Raw genomic sequence first — 24,401 nt, forward strand, 5'->3', positions numbered from 1 at the left:
AGCCCTGAATTTCTGTAACAGAAACAGCATGTAATTACAAAGATTGCACATATCAACATTCTAGTAACTCATTCAGCTTTATATTTTCAGGAGTGAGTTTTGGGTATCATGCTTGTGATTCCTTGAAAGGGGCAATTTTCAAAGAGCAGAATTCTTAACATGTGTTACAAATCTAGCTCTTTAGTGACTCCAAGCAGATTATTCAGAAATGGAGGTTTCAAATTACTATTCGTTTATGCTCCCAACTTTGAAGAGACATCTCTTAATTTTTGGTTAGGTGTTATAACTCCATTAGTTTGAAGGGAATGTAATTTAATTTCTGGAATGCAGATAAATTATACTGAATACTCCTGTTTTAAGGCAGCCTGAGAAATGGTCTCTAAGTAATATGAGTTTATGCTGAGTATTATAAAACTGTGTGCTATATTACACACTTACTATCAGTATTTATCTATATTGTGGCAAGGTCTGCAGTACTGATTATAAAACAAGGAACATTTGCAAAAACAAGTAATAAAAAGAAAACCCTTATTTAAAAGACCTAGGCAGATAGCTAGATGCTGTAATTTTATTCTGACAATTGGGGAGATTCTTCCTTTCCTTTCTCTTTCTCTGCAACTTGTCAAATTATTGGACTTGACATTATGTCTAGAATAAACAGACGCAGCCAGAGTGAAACTTTCATTCAGTGATATCTTCTTAGTAGTGGGTTTTTTTTTAAGGATACAACGAATGGTCACACATAGATTATGTTTTCTTGGAGAACATGTAAAGGAAAATCTATAAAGAAATTAGTCTACATTCATAACTTCAGGTGTTACAATGAACATCTTTGGTGTCAAGTGCTTCATATGTAAGTGGCGACGGTGAACCATTTCTGGAGCACAGAGGAGATAGAAACAAGCAGGCTTCTATGTTGGAGCTGATCTGACTATGAGTTATAGGTATTATAACCAACTTTTCTCCCAAACCAATACCCCATTCCTCCAGAAATCTTAATAGGCTTTTGAGAGCCTCCATTTAAAGCTGGCTGCATAAAATGATCCTTTGATGAAAAGGGATTGAAACAAGGGTTAAAGTAGACATTGAAAGGTTATTGTAGAGGGCACATTGTTCATACAATCCCCCTTTAATATGTGTGGTGTGCACCTGCGATAAGATGATTCATTAGATAAGGCCTCACTTTGACAAGCTCCATCGTTCAACCCTCGGGGTAGTGATGGAACAATTCTGCACCCACCCAGTAAATATAACAAGGTCAGCATTTTTTTCCCTGGGACTTGGATGGTGTTAGTGAAGCTCAGGAAGCATCTTTGTTTATGTGTCCTGTTTAAAAAAAACAGGGGAGGTCCTATAAAGTATTGAATTTTATTTTTTAGTGGGCCAAAATAAAAAAACATCACTCTTGTTCCAATTAACTAGCAATAAATTACCAGGAGAAGAGCTGTTCTTTCTTTTTTTTTCTCTTCACTAGTAAACAGTAAGAGTAGAAACTAAATTTTAGATTCACGTATCATCCAAGCTGCATCATTTCAATAAATGTTTTTCAGGGCCTAACACACACATAAACATTGTGGGTATCACTGTATGCCCAATTTTTAGAATTTAGAATAATGACATTTAAATTACTCAGCAGTTACATTGACAGATCTGTTGCAGAGATCCAAGGCATTTTAGTCCTAATGAATTCAATAATGAATGAAAGTAGTCACAATTTGAAGGCCTCTTAAATATGGTTAATCAAAGGAATTATTTATATATATATGGATTCAGATGCATATGTTTCTGCATCATACTAAGACTGACACTGAAATTTTTAACAAATAAACAGCTCCAAAATGTAGGTAATGCACAGTCTCTCTCTTAGACACACTCACTATTAAATAATGTTCAAGTTCGTGTTTGGAAAATTTTCTTTAAACCAAAATAATCTTCCAAATTTGTATTTACAGGCTGGCATAGTCATTGCAAATTGCTTAACATAGTTAATAAACAAATGACGAAGCCACTCAGATAGCTCCATCACTGATACTTCATTACAATTTATTTTCCTTTACTGGAAACATTTAATGCCTTTTAAGAAATGATGTAATACCAAAATGCCACAGAAATGCAAAAAAGTGAAGCACCGTACCACTTCAGTAAAGGTGTCTGTTATTAGGCATATGTAAGTGGATAGAAGACAGATAGTATGGTTGTTAAAAATTACAGGGTTGCTGGACTTTTAAAATGGTAAAATAGTAGTGCATGGTATTGCACTACTATTGCACTACTGTGATATTTTTAAATGGCTGAAACAAAATAAAACAAACCCTTACCCTTTTCTACCTTGAAAACACTCTTTAAGAGTGCCTAACTGCCCCGTTTCTCACTTTCCATTTCTTACCTTGTCTGGCAAATCAATATTTATTTATCTTCAGCATGTGCACTTTTAAATTGCTGTCATACAGGCGGAACTGATTTTTGTCCCAAGATCAGCCTGCCATCAGAATTCACTGTTTGCTCCATCTTCTACTCACCTGTCCTTGTGCATTAGTGACGAGCTGGCCTGTGACCCCCTGAAGACTGGAGAGGGCATTTCCAAAGGCCTGGGAATTTGCTATTGAGCCCATGGCTGCTGCTGCTGCTGCTGCTGCTGCCTGACTTGCTAATGGATTATTAACCAGCTGAAAAAAAAGAAATAAAAGATAATGATAAAGCCCATGATAAACATATAATACTGACTGAATAATATAAATGTGATAGCACAGTAAGGTTTATGTTATTTTAATGTTTTTTACCCACTTAATTGTGTGTAAAAAATGTCTTCTCCAAGAGCTCAAGTTTGAGAGGTTCTTACTTCTGGGGCTTTGAAAACGAATAGTTTTTAAAAAGGAAGGGGAAATTCCATGTTGATGTTGAAGAATAAAATTCCCTTTTTTAACCATATATTCTCTCTCCTTTATTTTTTAATGGAGTTATGCTTGATGTGTTTCTTTAGGCACAAGTTGCTAATGCCACAGGTATAGCAGCTTAGTACTGCTGTAAAGAGCAATCAGTGAAAGATTAGCACTTGACTGGGAGTGGAATGTTTACCTGGGGATATTCAGAACTGAAACTATTTTACTGATGAACCCAAACCCAAGAAAAATCTGCAAATGAGCACAGTTTTTATAATTTTGATTTTTATCATTAAATAATTGGCCTCAATATCTAGATAAATCACATTAGAAGATTCAACCTTGTAAGTGAGGTCAGCAGATATCAACTAAAAATTCAAAATTCATTTGCAAAATATGATACTGAGCCACATGCTGCTTCTCAAATGTGAATGATTAGTTCCAGGACTCATAAATTTTCAGGAAATAATTTGTATTGCCTGCTTTAGTCGATTCTACCTAAATGCACCATAGAAAGCATAGAGCATGGTCATCACTTTCACCTGAAACACTAGGGGAATCTCATGGAGGAGCAGCCCTAAAAACTCCTGTGCTCATCAAGCATACAGAAGTGTGTGTTCTTCTGTCAGAATCAAAAGTTGTCTTGGACATGGCTTTTCCATTGGATTATTGGGAAGTTTCTATTTTCTTATCCTTTTCTGAGAAAGGACAAACTGAATCAAGCACATGGGGATGACAGTAAAAAAAAACAAAAACATTTGGAACCATCATCACTTGGATAGCTGTCGTGAGAGCAATCATACTGAGTTCAAGAAGCTGGAAATACATTTTGGAGTGTCTTTGCCTCCTAAGAATCATTGCATTATAGCAGAACTTGCAAAATATGCATGAGCAGGCTAGAGCAGCCAAAAATCTGAGGGACATAACAGTCTAGGGACATTTTTTCTTAGACTGAGATGAAAATGCTAGAGCTAACTCAGAAAAGCTTTATGTTTGAGCTGAAATTAGTAGGAGTTCTAAATCCTAAGATGACTAGTAAATTATCTATCTTTCAGAAATGAAGAGTCACAAGCAGGGGTAGGGGATATACTCCATAGACAGGCTCTGCTTCAAAATAGGCTATAAAAAATTAATCAGTGATTAGTAGATGTTTTAAGCATGTTACAGATATGAGTAGTGTGTATGTTATAGACGTTTAGAAGCTCATCAATAGAAGATGTCAGATATGGTTATAATCTATGCTTATAAGAAACCTACTTGTCTGTTGGACATTGCAAAATCTACAATTGATTGGTCATACATTATAACATCTATTAATCATTCATTAGCTTCTCATGAAGTATTTATAAATGCAACCTTGATATAAAGTGTTGCTTAAAGGGGTGCCTTGGGCATATCCAATCCCTCTAGAAATTGTAAAGTAAATAACTAAATAAAGATTAGTAGCAATGCCAGACAGAAAGGATGACATTGTTTGGAGGAAATATTTTTATTTGGAAAAAATTGTTATATGAATCTCTAAAAGTTGTTCAAAGCAACCCATGGCATGAAAATCAAGCAGGAATAAAACACAAAAGGGGAAAACTTCAATGTATGCCCTGATGAGTTGAGCTGTGAAGAGAACTTAGACCAGTACAATGACCAAAGTGAAGCTCAGTCCCTGAATACAAACTGCAAGAAATTCCACTGACTGCACAAAGGTGTGAGTGCAAAGGTAGCTGAATGCACTCTTCAGTCATTTGGGTGGTGGTGACTGAGCATGGCTGTGTAATGCCAGAGAACAATATAAGTAAACTGGTTGGTGTTCTGCTAAAAACAGTGTCATATCTTCATTGTCCAAATCAGAAGTTAGCAAACACTGCCTTTTTTTAATGGCACTTCATTGGCAGCACTGGGACTTGAAGAAATTCCCTTATAGCTGTAAATACTTAGAGAAGAAAGGAGCAGCAGCAAGAATGTTAGACCTTCGGAAAAGGTCTTCTACCATCTTATTAGCAACCCACAAATTACTGAACCTCTGATCCTACAGCATCCGACTGCAGGTATAAATTATAATATTTTGCCAGTTATCCAAAATCAGCTAATAAACTACACTAGGGGCTATATTATTCAGGGCTTCAGAGGTGTGTAAGAACAGCTGCTTGGGAAGCATAAATAAGCCTTGTGAATCTGGAAATTGCAAAGGGTTAAAACCTTCTAAAAATCAGACTATCACCTTCTAGAATCTCTTTTCAATTTTTCTTGCACCAGTTTTCAAAAAATGTACATTTTCAAATACAACAATAAAATTTAATTACAACAAACCCCAGAGACACTCAGGATTGCTTTTAGTTGCATCACAGAGATAAGCTACTTATTAAAAATGATGGCAGAGGCTGTGATATGCATAGTACCATGTTCCAGGAAAAAATACAGGGAACGGGCCAAATCGCAGGGTAAGAGGCTTCAAAGTGCATATTAAACCATCCCTATCTATTCATAAGTCTGATTAAAAAGGAGAGGATGCATTTTTCTTTGAGTGCATTGGGGAGCTGTTGACTACAAGTTACGCTTTATTCAATTGACCCCTTTTATCTTGCATGCAAACTGAGGATGAAGAAATACATCTCATTTCATTATGTTTGGGCACCAAGATAACACATTGAATCTTTCTTTTATTCAAAAAATAAGATCTCTAACTTGAGATGTTTATGCAATTTCTCAGTGAAGGTTGGATCCCTAAGAATGCATTTTGGAAATATTGGAAATATATTGTGAAAAATCCTGCAAAGGGCTCTTCCTATTTTGTTTCTGTATTTAAATAATGTTTTAATTTGAAAGGCTGAGATATTTGGACCTGTTGACTCCAGTGCCCAAAATATCTTCTCCAACTCAAACCACCAGCCATAACAGTAAATAATAGTAATTTTTGTTTAAACTGACAGGCCAGCCCTCTTATGACACCTCTGCTAATGACATGATTCTATAAGGAAGCAAATTTTATGAGGAAGAATCTTCAATAACTGAGTAGGCTTAGTACATTTCTCTGAGTTTAGAAAGCTGAAGTATTAAAGGTACAACACATGAAAATTTTCTACCTTAAGTCAGTAAAAGCAGAAGACATTCCAGTGCATCAAACAGAATTCACACAAATAAAACAAATCTGAGAAACTCTGGTGAATGAAAGAGGCACTAACAAGATCCTAAAACTGTGCCATGCAAAGTGAGAGCTTCTATGGTTAAGTCATAGTCTTCAAAAAAAGCAATTTGAAGAAAAGTGTGATGGAGTCAATATTACAAACAGCTCTCTTGAGAGCCACAAATACTTTTTTCTTTTGGAATAATACCATCTTACTCTTTATTTTGAAAAATAATTTAGTATTTAATTTGAGTTGCTGTGAGAAACTGACCAAGCATTCATCTATTGTTGAATACAAGATCAGATTTGATAACCTACACAGTAGGTAGGTACTTTCCTTTATAAAAGGCATGTCCTACTGAACTTTCAGTCTCCTGGTCTGGAAATCAAAGAGTCAGTTTTAGTCATTACAATATCATTCAGTCAACAAATAAAAAACAACAAACAAACAAACAAACAAAAAAACCCAAAAAAAACCCCAAATAGTTTTACTAGTGAAAAGTAAAGACACTTCAGGATACCAGAGCATCACATGGAAAAACGGGCATGTAACCAGAAAGGCAAAGTCACTTTATGCTGTGCCAGTGTATAGATCTCATGTGTTTTCTAAAGCACTTGTGGAGGAGGCTGAGTAAAGTCATGCTGCTGTCTGAATGCACAGTGGAGAATTTGAAGGACATATTGCAGAGTAACTTCTGGCATAACTTCATTTTATAAAATAGTATTAGTGTTTTTCAGAAAGACTGTTAAAAATCACATTTCAGGATATGTCCCAGTGATGGAATTAGTGTAAAAAAATATTATATTTGATTAGGGACCAACAGATCCTCAGTCTCTTATGTTCTCTGACAAGCTCTTCTGTAGGGAGCATCACACTACTAGATTAGCTGCTGACATTATTTGCTTAAACCAATACTTTTCAAGGGAAAACAACTATCTTTAACCATTGATAAGAATTTAGCAATGGCTCTCAGTCAGAAATACATGACATTTTTCTTTTCTACCCATAATGAGTGGAAATTTTATTCACAGAAATTATTTTTTTTATCAGCATGGCATGTGCTTTTGTAGGAATTTTTAGACAAGAATTTACCTGAATTTTATTGTGTTTAGTTGATGAAAGAATTACAGGTCAAAATATAGTGGGATTTATTCCCATTTTTTCTCAGAGGCTTGTGAGACAAATTCTGGGTAGTAGTCACTAGACCTTAAGGGTAAAGAATATTTCATACTGATCACAGGCTTCTGAGGATATTCTGATACCTTCATTGTTATAGTGACTAGCATTATCATCTGTATTGGGTGTAGATGGAAAGGTTTTGGTAGTGGAGCAGCTGCAGAGGGGAAAGATTAAAAATAGAGTGAACAAAACAAAGGGAACAGCAAGATCAGAGAAAGGAGAAGGAGTTGTCCCACAGCAGTGAAAGTGTTCCTACTGTAGCCCTTGGAGGACCCTAGAGTGGGCAAATGAGTAGTTTCCTGATGAGAACTGTGATCCATGGAGTACCTGTGAAGGAGCAGGTGGAAAGTGGGAAGAGAAAAGAGCAAGAGAGAGGAACTACTAAGGACTGACTATAGCTCCCCATTGAGAGTGGGTAGAAAAGTCAGGAGTGAAAGAATGAAGTCTGGGAGAGTGGAGAGACAAGTTATTTTAATACTTGTCTTTGTTTCTCATTAAATTGGCACCATATTAAAGTTGATTATCCTCTAGTAGAATCTGTTTTGCCCTCAACACTGATTGGCAAGCAGTCCATCTTGACCCATGAGCTTTCCCACTCTGCTTCCTCCATCCCACTGAGGCAGTGGGTCAGTGGCTGGGTGGGTGTTGCTAACCCACCACACCACTGCACAGCAGTTACTGGAAACCAAAACTTGCAATAATACTTAATTTTCAATACCTTGGTGACATAGAAGCAGAGCATTTCAACCTAAATACCCATATGCTTGGTTTCTAAACATGAGTGAATTGAGACAGAAGTGCAGTTTCCCTGAAAGTCCCCATTAGCTCTGGCAAATTCTTTATGTGGTGTTAATGCTTATATTCCTAATTGTTTTTAATACATATATATACCTAGTATCAGTCAATAGCTCCCTGAATTGATGTAAAATCTCATGATCCCTGAGGGAATTTAAAAAAACACACTGGAAAGACTGCTTCAGCTGAATCCTTGGAAAACACCTAGATATGACAACAATAAGTACTAAACAAATTGATCATAACAATCAACAAGATCACCACTTAGCACTTATATAGAATTGTGGATGAGTGAGCTCTGTCAATTTAATTTATTTTTAGGATTTTAAGTAAAATTAAGTCAAATTTTGAAAAATCCTGTGAACATGCAGATCCCAAGAATGTCAAGAGGGAATACCCAGGCAACATAAACCAAAAGATGTTAATTTCATCCAAACAGATGCTATGAGCAAACATTTTGAAAACTCTGTCTAGTTTGTACTTATGAGTTAGATTCTTTTTTTTAATGTTGATCTTTTCCTCCCTCCCTCCTTTTTTTGTTTACATAATACGATAATTACAACATTTAACTTTTGTAAATGAACATCAGGGTAAAATGTCTGATAAAATGGCTGTCATAGAGCCTAATCATGCATAACTATTTGAAAACATGCCCAGCAGGCAAAACCCAAATTATGAAAAAAAAATTAAATCTGTCAACATTTAGGTTTTGTACACTGTTGTGATATGATCAACCTACAAAATGGACAATTTAGTTGTAATATCCAGACCCATCCAACAATTTCAAAACTGCACAGATATAAATTTGCAAATGGTTGTAGATGGTAAGAGCTCTAAATAGGCTGCTTAGACAGACATTTTAGTATATGCACATGGATCAGAAATTTATATACAGCATACAGTGTAGAGACAAGGATATTGAAATATCTGAAAGCACCGACTTGACAGAGACACTTAAAATATCTGGTTCTCACAGATACTTAGTCTGCTCATTATATGCATTTATTGTGGTTGAGCAATTTGCTGTCTAAATCTATGCTGAATTTTCTATCAGAAATAAGTACTGATAGTGGTATCACTGATGTGACATGACTTGATCCAATGCAAAGCGACGCGACCTGAGGTGATTGGAAGTACGCAGTGCTCATGTGAGCCTTGAGATGACATAGATAGAAGAGGATGAACAAAATTTCTTGAAATATCTTTGTAAACAAGGTGCTGCTGGTCAAATTTGAAGCAGTCTGAAAGCTACAATAACAATTTGCGTAATTAAAAGGGTATATTTCTTATAGAGCCGTGGCAAAGGAAATAAAGAGCGGAGTGAATCTCCAGGTCTCTCAGACCAAACTAATGGAGACATGAATAATGAAGAACACATCAGGCTGTATTCTAAGAGTGAACAGACATCACCCTAGCCACTTTAATTTCTTCTCTATTAGTGACAGATAGAAAAGAGACGAGTGGAAACTAGAAGAAAGTGATCCTTGTTGGGTCTAATCCAACAAGATAAACTAAATTTCAGGTGTCAGCATGTCTGAGGCTGGGTCTTATATGTTTACAAAAAGAAAGAGGGAATATATTTAAATATATTTAATATCTTGAAATGCAAATAACTACAAAATGCAGATGACTGACCACTTTAGCAGCAGGTTAGTACTTACAGACTGACCATAGACTCCTGTCTTGTAGGTTCCTGAGTGTCCATATTTATAACTTACAAGTTTCAAATGTTCCAGATCAATTTAAAATGGCACCCACTAAACAAGACTTCTGTTAAACAGAGGCATCTTGGTTTTGTCTGATTTACTTGATTTTGTCTGATTTTTTCCTGAGTTACTTTTTAAAATATCATACATAGTTTTAAAAATATCTGAAACTGTTTCTTTCATGAATGATGCATAGGTACTCTAAACAAACAACATCTAAATTAAATTGTATCAGTATTTATAAAAGAGGAATGAGTATAGAAAAAGTTATCTTTAATCTCTAGTTTTCTGAATTAGTTCCCATGTGTTGCAAGAATAAAAGCAAAAAAGCACCTTCTAAACTTTTGGAAAGGGAATGCAGCACAGTTCATTTCATATTGAGTAGTTTCTTGGTTCTGTGTTTGTCTATTTTAGAATTATTTATCTGACTTCTGAAAGATGCTCACCCTACAAGAAAAATGGCTACTTCAGGGTTCCCTCGCTGCTAAAAACCTGGACTCTTATCAAAAGGAAATTGCCATCTGTCTTTTCGGATAACAGCCCAGCACTTGGGTCTCAGTGATTTCTGTAGAAAGTGTGCCAACTGTGAGACACACCAAATTAATCTCCTTAATCTAAAACATTTATTTGCTTTTAATTTGAATTTGTGAATGGCATGTGCACATGTAAATATGACCATTTGCATATATAAATGTTAAAAATGCTATGTGAGGTGACACCATGTTAATATGACACTTCATGTTAAGTATTTGAGAAAATATTTCTGAAAGTCTTGTTCTACAATACAATATGCAGTCTTCATATGTATGCCTGGAACTGTTTATTCAAATATTCATATTAAAAAACAAACTCAGAGGTACAGACCTTGTCTTTTGCCCTTTGAAGAATAAATCCTACTTAATATTTAGGGACACATTGTTAACTGAGACTATATGTATATATAAAGCTTCTTTTAAAATTCTGTGTCAGCTGCTCTGCAAAGATCCTAATTTTTGAAGCTGGAAATACATCTGGATACTTTGGTTTATTTGTAATGTAATAGCATTACCAAATAGTTTTGCTTTCATGTAAACTATGTACCTACCTTGAATGTCTGTTTACTTAAATATGAACAAGATCAGATCTAAAACTGTAATTATGTGGAATACTTTTCCTTTCACTACTTTCAGGTCCAAACTGGACCTTACTCAATGTATTGATATATGATACAAAGTTGAAGGACAATACAAATGGCTACTGTGTGCAGTAGGAAGATTGCTGTCAAAGATACAAGTCAGTCCAAAATATGAATCTGGTTCTTAATACGGATATCTAGAAAGCTGGAAGGATTTAATTCTCTGTGTTTACATCAGTCACCCCGAAGTCCAAATGCCAAAAACACTATAATGTGTTTGAGAAGTGTTCTCTCTGTTTTCCAGGTCTTGTGGAGTATATATGACATACAAAATGAGTTGTGACATTGATTTTTAATTAGACATTTGAATTTTGCTGAAATCTCAGTATATGAGATTTGGAAGTATGAATAAAGTTGAAGAAAATATTCTGTTTGGAAACCTTGACGTCAAACAACATTTCCAATTAAATAAATACGAATGTGAATGATAGCCACTGAAATAAGTAAGCTGAGTCAAAATCTACAAAAGGGAAGTAAGCATGCAAAAAAGGATGTTGGGGATGCCTCAGCAGAATACTGTTAATATTTAACCTGGGCACTCTTTGTTTTACTTTAGTACAGTTCTGAATGCCCAGTGGTGGACTGGAACTGTGATTTTGACTCTTTTCTGTCTGTCAAGGGGAAGGTTACTGCTCTACTCCTTTTCTAAAGATAGAGAAATAAACACCTCTGAACCTCCTTGCATGACCACTATGTGAGCATATTGCATCTCAGATGGTAGCAACCCTCCACCACATTCATATTGAGATAGCTTTCCTTGAGGATAAACATAGCAGAAGACAGTAGATTGCACAAGACTGACTGACTACTGCAATTTAAAGCCCCTGTTTATAATACATACACTCAGTATTGTCTTTTTCACCAGCAGTCCTGCTCTGTAGACAAAGTTACATGTAAACTGGTAATAGTTGTGTATTTAACTTGCCAAAAATTGTGCTCTCAATCCAGCTCCTATAGAAGGAGAAACACAGAAGGGTTGATATGCAGCCACATATCTAACATATGTTACATTTTCAGCCACTTGTGTAACTTTTCTGCAGAGACCATCCTCTCCTCCCATGCCCTTCTGTCCCATTTGCTGTCATCAAGAAACCTGCTCCTAAAAATGAAGTGTAAGTCCTGCCCCAGAACAGCACATGCCGGCAGTGTAGGGCTTGGCTGTGCTCAACATCAGCTGGGCAATTCCAAATTTAATTTTGTTAATGTTCTTATAAGAGGTATAAAGAATATTTTAAATATATTAACTGCCTTTAAAGCTTTTTGAATTTGTTTGGTTGGCTTTTATTTTTTGGGTTTTTTTTCGTTGTTTTCATAATCCATTCATGTCTCACCTTTCGTGTGACTCCTTCCAGGGCTTTTCCTTTTTGGAGTGGGTATAGATTTTTTTGCTGTGATGGAACCCCTTTCTGCTTTCACCTCTTTGACTCCTTTTCTCTGATCTCTTATCTCCAGTATCAGCTACTTTGCTCATGTCACTCTGAGTCTGGTCACAATAGGTTTTCCGCATGGGAGTTCACACTGAACCACAAAGGAAGCAGTAAATCTACTATATCTGCAATGCTGCCATATTAATTCCTAATCAATTTCAAAGCCATAGTTGAAACTCATATATTTCACCTCAGCAAAATCAAAATAACATCAAGTTGCCAACAGCGAATGAAACTTGAAAATATAATTAAAAACATATGGGCTAGGAATGTATTTTTTCTGAGGTCTTTGCAATTGTCACTGTGCTAGGCACTATAATTTGATGGCAAGAGGGTATATGAAACTGAGATCCTCTTATAACAAAAGCACAGCTCCATATTGCTTGAGGTAACAGAAGAACTCTCAGAAGAATGTGAGTGATGACTGCAAGTATAAACTGTATAATTTTTTTTCTTGCAAGAATCATTTCCAAATTTGTTAAAATGTGATGCTGAAATCCTAAAAAACTGCTTAGTTAGTCTGCATGTAATCCTAATGCAGTCCTGGGTAAATTTAAGAGAGTTTGAGCTAGTGTCTTTTTGTGACTCCTTTTTCTATTTCATAGATAAAGTTGCAGTGTGACCTTATACTCCATCTTATACATGTTATTACATAAAATCACACACCAATATTAGTTTATGCCTATGGTGATATTGCTGTATTTTAAACAAAAGACATAACAAAGTTTAGCTTCTATCATCCTCTCTTATTTTTCTTTTGCATGGAGACAGAATGTCAAAAATAATGTGTATGTTATTACTCAATATCTTCTACTGGCTGGATTCATAGCCTGGGGAAAGTCTAATTACCATTTACAATAAATAATTTCCTCCATATTTATTATCAATGGAAATCTACTCATAGACATTCAGCCAAAGAATTCTGCTATACAGGCAAAAATATGTACTATCTTTCAACAGCAGCTCAGCTTACAACCTGAATGTCTGTAGCTTTTTCATTAAATTCATTATTGCCTTATTGTACTTAGACTCTTGTTCTTCCATAAGGCACTGTCAATAGACAGACAGATGAATTTCTTCATGTTCTAAGTATTTTCTACTTTTATCTGTTGACTGGATTCACAAAATATTTATGGGCCCTGTAGCAATTCTTGTGCTTTACAAAACAAGGGGTTATTTTGGTGCTAAAAATAACATAAGTTCTGAGTTCTTGGTCTGATTCTGATTTCTCCCTGGCCAAATATAAATCTGATCTAATTTTAATGAGGTCAGCAGAGTTGCAATTAGTTAAAACAGAGAAACTACTATCAGAATCAGTCCCTTCCATTTCTTATGGGATTCAGATCTGCAATAAGGGGGAGGGGGAATGATTTTTCACTTGAAATACTAGAGTTATCTAATTACACTGATATTTTATTTAAATCATATAGTCTCATCAATGGTATGAGTGGGGTTTTTTTTTTTGTTTGTTTGTTTTGGTGTGGGTTTTTTTTTTTGGTTGGTTGGGGTTTTTTTTAGTTTTGGGGTTTTTTTTGTTTCTTTTTTTGCATTTATGCTTTTATAAACTAGAGAAGTATTGAAGTCAGAAGTCAAAACATTGACACCTACAGTTGTGAAACTAATGGATTTTTCTGTTTGTGGACTGAAATATTTCCTGAAACACCCTATTCACCCATTTAAAAGCAAACAAAAAACCCCCCTAACAAAACATAGTCCAGGCAGACCTGGAGTGGGAAAAAAATTGAAAATAAATAAATTACAGGTCACTTGAAACATTCAGTTCAGACCAAAATGGTTTATTGAAAGGAAATGTAAAATGGATCACCCTCAGAGATGGGTGTTATATAAATTGAGTGGAAATACTTGACTTCAAAAAAATCATTCTTATATGTCTTTTCTTAATCTCATTCATTTTGTGCTGGGAGGAACATATACATCTACCTAACTATTTGCCAAAATATACCTTTGGAAATGGTGAAGTATGCAGATCTCTTTGCAGTCACTGGTAGTGGAGGGTGTTACTGGTAATGGTGTCAGTAAAAGGGATAAGTCAAGGGTCAGAAATGTTTTTGCAGAAAACCTAGTCAGACAGTGCTCCTGTTCTAATGTACCTCCAACATGTCAGAAACTGTGATGAACTCAGCCCGAGTGCAATTAAGGAAGAACTCTTTCACTATGCCTATCACATTTGTGATACTTGTACAGGCAATAAAGCAAATTCTACCTCTAAGATATGATGTATGTGCTGTTTGCTTTCCAAACTTAAGGCTGACTATATTCCCTTGAAAAAGAAATTTCACAGAAGGCATTCACATATTAGAAACTATGTCAGGAGAAGAAAGATGAGCAGAAAAGGCTTGGCCTAGTTTTAAGTATGTATTAACTGAACACAAAACAAAGGTTCATTTATTCTGTGTGGACTGTGTCCTCTTTCGACAATGGGAATCAGGAGGCAGGTAGCAATCCTGATTTCACCTCAGAGACACAGACAAGGATTATGACCTGCAGAAGACCTGGTGATCATCAGCCAGCTAGAAGAGGCAAACAAGCTCAATAGTCTAAACTGAACCAGAAATTGCTACTTTTGCATGGGTCAAGGAAACAGTTTTTCAGTTGTAGTGGCAAGAAAGCAACCTGAGTGTGCTAAAAGGGGGTTTCCTTTCTTTTTCTGAAGACTACAAGACTGCTGAGCATTTCAGGTTGCTAAGACATCTGAATCAAGATATTCACAGAGAGAGGGACAAAGGTCTATTTGCCATGTTCACCTATACATATGCCATGTTTCCCTGGCATTTCCAGTTGTTAATCCCATACTAGGGAATATCAGAAGGCTTATTTTCCCCACTGGTCTGAAAAAGACCCAATTTAAAGCAGATTTACCTCAATACAGCTAGCATATCAAAATATTTCCTTTGATTTCAAGAAAATTGCATTCCTTATTTAAATCAATGTCCATGAAATCAGATCTCTCTCTCTCTCTCTCTCTTATTTCCTAATACTCATCCAAAAATAATGTTGCTCTTAAAAGCCATCAATGCAACAGGTGGAGTCCCACAGAGGTCAGTGTAATTGCACCAGTTTAGACCTATGAAAAATCTAGTGCATTGATGCTGGCATGTGAAAAATAAATCAGAAACTTTATGGATATTAAAAACAGTGTTAAAACAGTGTGTTTTATACAGTAATTATAATGTTATTTCTCAGTAATTCAATCTACCAAGGGGAAAAGTATATCTTTTATTGCTGCCTATGATGGTAATAATTCTCCCAGGCATTTGTAAAACCAACAATAGCTTTACATTGATTTTGCTTAAAAGGAAAGTTCAGGGCTAGAAAATAAGTATTTCATATGGAAACAAGAAAAAAACTTTCCAAAGTATACGTGATGGAAATAGTAATAATTATATCTGAGAAGTAAGGAAGTCTTGTGATTAGGGTCACTGGGTAGACATCTAAAAACCTCACCAGGGGTCCAATTCTTCCATATATTTCCATTTCTTTAATTTCCTGTCTGAAAAATGAAATAAATAATAAAATTCTCTCTCTTTTTCATTGTTTGCTTGTTTTCTCATTTGATAATACATCTGCAAGCCCATCAAGACTGGATTACGTATGCACACACACCAAACAACAGCAAGATCAAAGATAAAACAGATTTTCTTATTTCAGGTTAAATCTGCATATGGAATACATTTTTCTGTTTACTACACAGCATGCATTGATTTATGTATTTACCTGGTATTTTTAGCCACTGCCATAATATAAATCCTGGTAATATTAATGAAGGCAAAAAAAAAAAAAAATAAAAATCCTCTGAGGTACAGAAATGAATGAACATCTAAGTCATTAGCAAAGCTGTTCAAAAAATGTAGGTTTTTAGCTAAGAGGCAGGCAAATGGTACAAATAACTACAAGAGGCTATTTCAAAGTGAAGACTGACTTTACATAGGGAAATAGTAAATCCAGGAGAGCATTCTACATAAGTCTGGATTTGCTCCTCTTTGTAAGTTAACTGATTAAAGTTTGTTGGTTTACATTATCAGAGCACCCTGCATAAGAGAAAGCTTTCTCTTAGCTCTGAAGTTGTGCTCTGATAACATGTATTGTTTAGAAAACACTAATTTTGTCATTACTATTCTAGACACTTTTCAGAAGATAAAACAATTACACAGCTTAACATTGCAGTAGTGGGGAAATTCCCAATGCATCCTACCATTCCTTCTGGTTTTCTATTCATTCACACTCTTGTAGTAAATTTCACATATGATACTTTGGTTTTATCAAGTTCTCTTTTAAAATGAATGACAATAACTCAAATAATGCTGACCTGAGCTCTAAACCTAACAGTCTATCTCATTAAGCAGAAAAGATTACTCACGTGTATAAATTACCTTCGTCTGCAGCTGTTAAACATAACAAAATCAGGGAAGAAAACTCTATGTCAAACTACAAGAGCTATACCATGGAGTACTACAGGCCCCTTGTTTATGATTAACACTCACTGGCCCCCAGTTGGTGGTTAGAGACGGGTGGCCATGGATGCAAGCCCTCACTGACTCATCTATGCAAGTCACACAAGAAAAAGAAAAAAAAAAAGAAAAAAAGAAAGGGTGATGATAGGGTGGGCAGCACTGTGGAGCTCTTGACCTGCATCTCGCTTGGGCCACAGGTGGCTTTGCTTTCTGTTGGAGCTGCCTCCATGGCAGCCAGCTCCCTAAATTACAGGCAGTGTTGTAGGGATGGTTCTTATCCCAGAGGGATGACCCTAATTTGTTTCTTGTGTGAAGTTTGATTTTGGCAGGGTTTTTTGTGAGTCTTCTGAGCAGACACTACAATCTGCAATCCAACACCCCTTCAGGGTACTCTCCCTACCCAAGATCTAATTTTGCTTCCTTGCCACGATTTGTTCTTTGCTCAGGGAAAGAAGTTGGAGAGTCAATAGAAACTATATACAACTGTATGCTATCCCATAGTCTGAGTACAGAATGCCTTTGAATCTTCAAAATAAATTGCTTAGTCAGGACCAAAACTAGAGGTGGTGCCTTACTCAAGGGAACTCAACAGATGCTACAAGGGCAATTCAAGTTAAGAATCTTCTCTCTCACAGAGATTAATGTCTACTGCTTACTATTTGTTCTTTAAAAATTTCCTGTATTAGATATGTAAAAATAAAGGTGATGGGCAAAATGTGCATAATCAAATTATTCTTGAGCTACCCTTCATCTCAAAAAGGAGGTAAAAGTTTGGAAAAACCTGGCAGAGCTGGTAGCCTGTTCTTTGCTTACACCAGTGTAAGAAGTGTAAAAGTCAAACACTAATACTATAAATTTGGACACTTAAAGTAAAAATAGATGGACAAATAATCAAATTACACTATTACAGAACAAAAATGCAGTAATAAAAATAAAGGAATGCCATGGCAATAAAATACATGGAATACTTGTATTTGCCAAATCTGTATGAAAAAACCTCCCTGAAGGCAAATTATGAAAGAAAATGGGCATAAAAGCAAAAAAAAAAAAGAATATAAAAAAGAAATTGAAAAGCAATCACAGGCGAGTTGGTTGCCTTTACTATGCTTTTCAGAGACCTGGAAGTCCATGACTCTGAGTGGGTGTGCATGCTGTATATATAGAAATATATGCTGCATATGAGAATTATGCAAGAGAAAATGCAGGAAACACAGGATTGCTTCATGAATTTTAATGAACAAATTGCAGCCTACTATGGACTACCCACTAATTAAGGTGATAGGCTATATCAAAACAAAACCAATATATATGCCATGTATACATTTTGGAATGTTCTCATTGCCCAAGCAGAACACTATTAAAAATGTGTATAGAGGTTAATCTCACCAAAGATAAAGAAAATTAAAGATCTTTAATTTTATTTACAGAAGCAAAGTACTGTTGAGGTAATTAAAAAAAAGCCTAATCATAACATATCAACACAAGACTTGTAAAACATAAAAATTGGAATCACAAGAATGACTATTGAAATAATTATAATCAGACACATGACATACAACACATCATAAATCCACTAAATTCTAGATTAGGAGTAGTATTTCTGTCATCTTTTCTGCATGTCATGAAGCCTATACAGCAGTCCTGCTGTGCAGAAGATCTAGGAGAAGAGATGATAGGCATATGTAAGTCACTGCATGAGTGATGAGACTTTAATCTACTTGTGACAATCTTCAAAACACGCAGTCCTTTTTACTAGTGTTCTTTTTAGTTTACAAAATAGTGTCACAACTATTCTGATATAACTTATATTAGTTTAAGAGAATAAGGCTTGCAGTAATGTTCCTCTCAAGTCCATATTCTGACAAAAAGCTGTAAAAATAGCCTGTGCCTTAATACAGTTAGCCCATGCTGCAACCACACTTTAGTCCTTTTGTCTGTTTGGGGAATATACAAATACCTACAGTCTGACAGTGACGTTACAAAGGCTTCATCATCCATATAGGAAACAGATGACCTTGGGGTAATCCAGATCTCACAAGAGAAGACCCTTTCCTGAGCTGTCTTGCAGTGAAGATGCTTTTTTCACTGACCATGGGAGGCATGTGAACATGTGTCTGAGTGTCTTGGTTGAGTGGCATGTACCAAAGGCAGGTAACAAGGGCATGCATCTTGTATGAGGACATTGCCAATGGAGTTTTTCAGCTTTACTAGGATTTGGACACAGTGCACACCAAATCTGCCTGTCTTTGGGTATGTGTATGCATTACTTAGCAATTTAGATCTGAGTAGAGTGGTAAGAAACCTGCATTAAGGGCCTACCACTGAATGCTAACTATATGGGACTGTACAGTCGAAGTCCCAAATGACACTTTTAAGTGAAGTGATCATTAAGTTAACTGACAGCATAACCATCTCTGCATCTAAAGCAAAATGATAGATTTAGGACCTTGCAGCTCTTATCTTCAGGAACCTGTGACAAGACTCTGAGCATGTACCCTGACTTCGTGTAATGAAAGCAAACTGTAAAAAGCAGCAATGTAGAAATGCTTGCCCAGCTAAAAAATGGTTGGCTAACATGGTATTCCCCTTCTCCCTAGTTCTAATTCACTCTAATGTACAGCAGTAAGGAACACAGATCTCTGCCCCAGCTTCAGTACTGCCACACTATTCTGTATCACATTGGGAAAGCCCAAGAGCCAAGGTCCAGAAAATGTGCTGTTCTTCTTAAATTATGCTCCCCTTTAACCACTTGCTCACTTCTCATGAACAATAAAGGTGCTGTTCCAAAAGTAATACATTTATAAGGAAAGTGTTAGTAATTTTAACAAAATTTTAATTATTTTTAACAAAAGAGTACACCAACCTCTAACAAAATAATTAAAAATTGACCCTTAGCTTTACCTATTAAAGTGTCTTTATTTCTACCCACAAGCTTTTTCACCTTTACTCTTCATTCATTTCCCCCATTCCACTGTGGGGTTTGAGTGAGGGGCTGTGTGGGACTGGGGTTAAGTCACAACATCCTGTTTTCTGCAACTGTTGTACTTTGCAATACTACTCTGAAAGGGAAGTCACAAAAAGTCTTGATATGCACACCACCTAACTCACTTTGCCTTTACTTTTAATTTTTACTTATTAAAAATAAAATATATATATACAACTGTATATATATATATATATATATATAATTTTTTAAAGAAAGGTCAATAATCTCTTTGTAAGTTATTAAATGCTCAAAAAAAAAAAAAAGAGTCATATAAATCAGTTGATGAAGACCAAATCACATTCCACTTTGGAGAGAATACAAAGTAATCCTACAATCTTTTGTATGCTGCTTTAATGTAGACTCCTTTCAAGAGGTTTAGAAACTAGCATTTGAACCGTCATACCCTGTAGAACTTGTAAACAGCTTAATTAGACAGAAATCACATCACTTCTAAAATAGGGTTCATGTACTGACCAGCAATCAAATAGGGTGAACCAACTGAGTAACACAGTGGAAGTTTTCCCCTAAGTTTTTCCTAGAGGATTAAGGTCCAGAAATTAATTTTTTTCAACTAACATATTATCTATAGAGGGTGGTCTCTTGCTAGTTGTCTCATCATCGTGCCAAATCCGAGCACTTTAAAGTGTATCTATTTGATAGCCAGAAATTATTGGCTAGAAAAGAAGAGAAAACAACATCCACCTGCAATTAATAAAAAAAGGGGATTTTTCTCCCCCATCATTACTTTCTTACAAGAAAAAAAAAAAAAATTCAAATACTCTATATTAGAAAAGGAATTAGCTTTTTTGTAGTGTTGTGAAAAATCCATTTATCAAACTGAAAGGTAAAGAAATTGCATTTTTACTTTTGTAATGTTTTAATACCAGATTCTTCTATTAAGAAACATAGCTTAGGAAACTATTTCTCAGAGATTGATCCTTCCTTAGGAACTCAGAAAATCTTGGTCCTGGTTCTGTGCCTGTCGGGTTCTCTAAGTGACCCTGGACAAGCTAGTTATCTCTTACTAACTCATTTCTCCATCTGTAAAGTGGAGATAATCGTAATTCCTTTGTCTTGTTTGTCTGCTAAGACAATGTGTCTGGGAGTAGGAAATGTTACAGACTGTGCTCATACTTCTTGCAGCCCAGTGGCCTTAGTCTGTCCTTCTAGATCCTTTCCTAACACCTGCTCCTACTCTGCTTCTTTCTTATCAAGTTCATCTTTGTTTTGCAGGAGCAGGGGGAGCTCTGAACTGCTCTAGGACGGTGAAAGTGAACATCCAGTCTGACTGCTGATCACTGTGATTTGATTCTGACACTCCAGTAAGGCACTGTGTCATGGAGGGCAGGCAAAACTACTGTGCTAAAATACAGACTGACTAAGGTGTAAGAGAAGCCTGGATAAGGAAACATCCTTCACAACGGTAGTTTTTAAAGCTGTTCTTTACTTAGTTTTTTTAAATAAGTATTACTTGAAAGCATACTCAGCCAAGTTGGGACAATAATTAATGCTTAACAGATTTATTTAGTATATTTTTATTTTCAGTGTTGTCTATATTGGTAAAAAGGAACTATGCGTATTTCAAAAAGATTAAATTAACAGCAGAATGGAAAAGGCAGCAAACAATAAAGCTTCCTTGACAGCTGGAAGAGGAATAAGTGCTGCTGGTTTCATTAGAGTTTCAGAAATCTCCAAATACTGCAACAAGTAGAGTGGGGGACTGAGAGTAAGTCTGGCTTTTGATGAACAGTGGCAAGTAATGCTACCCCATGCTTTATACTTTAATCCTTTTCACCAAAGCTAAGGACCCTATAAATCCCCATTTCAGAAGACTGGAATCCTGGTGTTTTCTGGAAAGACTTTCTCTCCTCTTGCTTCCCAGGCCCAGTGGCTTCATGGTCCTGGACTCTCTGGAAGGAATTCATGAAGAAAAAGCAAGGAGAATTACTGTTATAGCAGCTATACCCAGTATGAGAGTCCAGAGGGTGGAGGACAAGATCTCCATCCAGCCTGGGTGGATGTAGAAGAAATTGGGGTGGAGGAAATGTACTAAGAATGGGACACTCATAACAAAAATGTGAGGGGTCAGGTTTAGCTCTACAAGGGCATTCTGCTTGCAAAATTATGGCAGGGGGAGGTGGAAGCTGGCTCTTACATCTATGGCACAGAGGCCTGGGCACTTCTCTGTAGTACTTTCTTGCTATGTCATTAATTCTGGCCCTCAGTAGGAGGGAGAAAAAAACCTTAAAAATTGTTAAGAAGATCATTTGCATTTATAAGATCACATGACAAAGGTTATGCTGAGGTTTCCTCTAGGCATGTACAGCAAAAGCAGTAAAGTCCTGGCTCTCCAGTTACTGGCAGCACTCAACTGCTTCCTGCAGGCTAGAACCAGGAATGAGCACTGTATTCAATATTTATATAATGATTTTATTTCTCCTATATTTAGATACTGGTTTTAGTGTCACTAACTGCTCCTGCAGCCAGCTTCTAGAATTTGAATTAATTCCTAACAGCCACAGGGAGTGTGTGGACTCAGTCTGTGGGGCCCAGTGGGATGCAGGATACAACACTCCTCCTCAGTTTAGGAGCCTAGTGAGGCTTAGTTTCCACCACTTGCCACTGGCAGACAGGACAACCACAGCCCCTTTGTGCCATTCATGTATTTGGGACCCTACATACACACTTCTCATTACAGCATCCCATCCATAAGCTTTTCCATTTGGAAGAAGGTGGCCCCAAGTTGACCATGATAATTAATGTACCCTAGTACCTGCAAGCAACTTCTCCGTACATCTTAGGTGCTTTTGTCCCTTTCTTAGTAAGCCCACTGCTTTGAGACTGACTGATCAGTTTTCACACATTTAGTCTGTTACATACAGAAGTACCAATGTTCCTTCATAATACACAGGAGAGACATCAGGAGGTAGAACAACTTTCATTCTTACTTGGGTGTGTTCACCCAGTGATTTGTCGCTGCTGCCTAGGAGAGAAAAACAAACACAAAACTGCCAAGTGTATAATCCAAGTCCCAAAGCACTCAGTGTAGAGACAATAATGCTATTTTTAGAGTTGGAGTGTATCTTGTCTTACGTGCCCAATTTAATACAAATATACACTTTCCTTCTCTGGTCAAATAAGGATTGCTTGAGGAAGTGCCTCTTTCAGTAAGGCCTGCCAGTGACAGACACTGATTCAACAGTCATGGAAGCAGACTAACGCTTTTGTGTTCCCAGAGTCAAATCTTGCCTTAATCTGCAAAAGGCTTCTCAGTGTCACCTGGCAGGGAAGGCTCTGAATATGATGCTGTTCCAAGAGCTCTACTGATGTTTCTCACATGCAGAATGTTTAAGAGAAACTCAAGGGTGAAAACAAGTCAGAGTCATAAAGTTCTAGTTGCGCTATGAAGACAGATTTCCCAAAATTCACAGTCACTAAAATCAATCTCATTTATACTACTTCCATACTATGTATTGCACTTGACATTCTACAGAGTAGGATCTAATTTACCCTAGCACAACACATTAGACTCAGAGTTTGATTCTGGACTTGTATCAAATGTCTAATGTTACCAGTAGAAAATGGAAGATCACATGTTTGCAATCACTTTGCAATGAATACTGATGAATATTGAACATATTTAATTAATCTGCTGTTCTTTTATGAGGCTTTTTAAAAAGTTGGGTGTAAATGGAAGCATGAATCAAACATTGGGACACTGCAAATAGTGAACAAAGCAGGGCATTGCTAATTATTATGAAAAGAAAGAAGTGCTTCAGACTATTAATCTATTTGAATAAAGCAGGGCATTGCTAATTATCAGAAAAGGAAAGAAGTGTTTCAGACTATCAATGTATTTCCAGCAACTAATTTAAGCAAAGACATTATCTGAGCTCTGTCTTATCAAGCATTGTTTGACACCCCTAGTTTTCTCTATCATAATACTCTATACCTCATTGTTGATCTTATAGTGTTCCTAGGATATAAAATATTTGTCCCGTCTTATATGAAGACTAAGAAAGAGGGTTTCCTGAAAAAAACTTAAATCCAAGTGTGCAGATAGTCTTGACACTTTGCTCCTTCCTCTTCTGTGGTCTCTTTTCCTAGAAAGTAAGAGACAGTAGATCTGTCTTGATCCACTCAGATTTTGCTTTAGATAATTTCTGTTCATGTTGGGGGTCACATGAATCCAATTCTTGATAATCATGTACAGAGCAAAGGGGATACACAGAGAAAGCACCACTGGCTTAGAAATAGTCTGTTGAGAGTTTAAAGAAATATCTACCTTAAAAGATCAGAAGAGAAATGCAAGCATGAGTACCAAATAATTTAATATGAAATAAGAAAAAAAGCATCTAAATTAAGCTTACTGTGATGCTCTGTATCAATACAAAGGAAATGTTCCTTGCAATTTCAAGGATTTTCCCCCCTACTGACCTCGTTCATAATCAATGAGCTGCAGACATACAGGTATTTCTGAGTGATGGAGCAGATCAGAAAAAAAAATCTCCTGTTAGCATGCCATTGATGGCTTAAAAAATTCAAGTGAAGGCTCTGGTGGCCCCAATGACTGCAATAGATGAGATATTGCAGTCACAGTCTTAGAACATGATCATGCAATTTAATATTCCTTGACTTTGCTCCCCATATTATGGGCTATTAAC

General features: G+C 36.2%; 1 protein-coding gene across 13 annotated transcripts in view; it reads right to left on the reverse strand.

The window, feature by feature from the left end:
• POU6F2 (POU class 6 homeobox 2) overlaps positions 1-24,401 on the reverse strand; it is a 354,882-nt gene that overhangs the window by 96,155 nt on the left and 234,326 nt on the right. For all 13 annotated transcript variants that reach the window (XM_021546755.4, XM_085570635.1, XM_021546724.4 and 10 more), the window contains one exon: positions 2,520-2,666. In XM_021546755.4, coding sequence (XP_021402430.3) covers positions 2,520-2,666 — 147 coding nt within the window. The remainder of the gene's footprint in view (positions 1-2,519; positions 2,667-24,401) is intronic.

Source organism: Lonchura striata, chromosome 2 (assembly GCF_050655825.1).
Source record: "Lonchura striata isolate lonStrDom1 chromosome 2, ASM5065582v1, whole genome shotgun sequence".
Taxonomy (NCBI): Eukaryota; Metazoa; Chordata; class Aves; order Passeriformes; family Estrildidae; genus Lonchura; species Lonchura striata.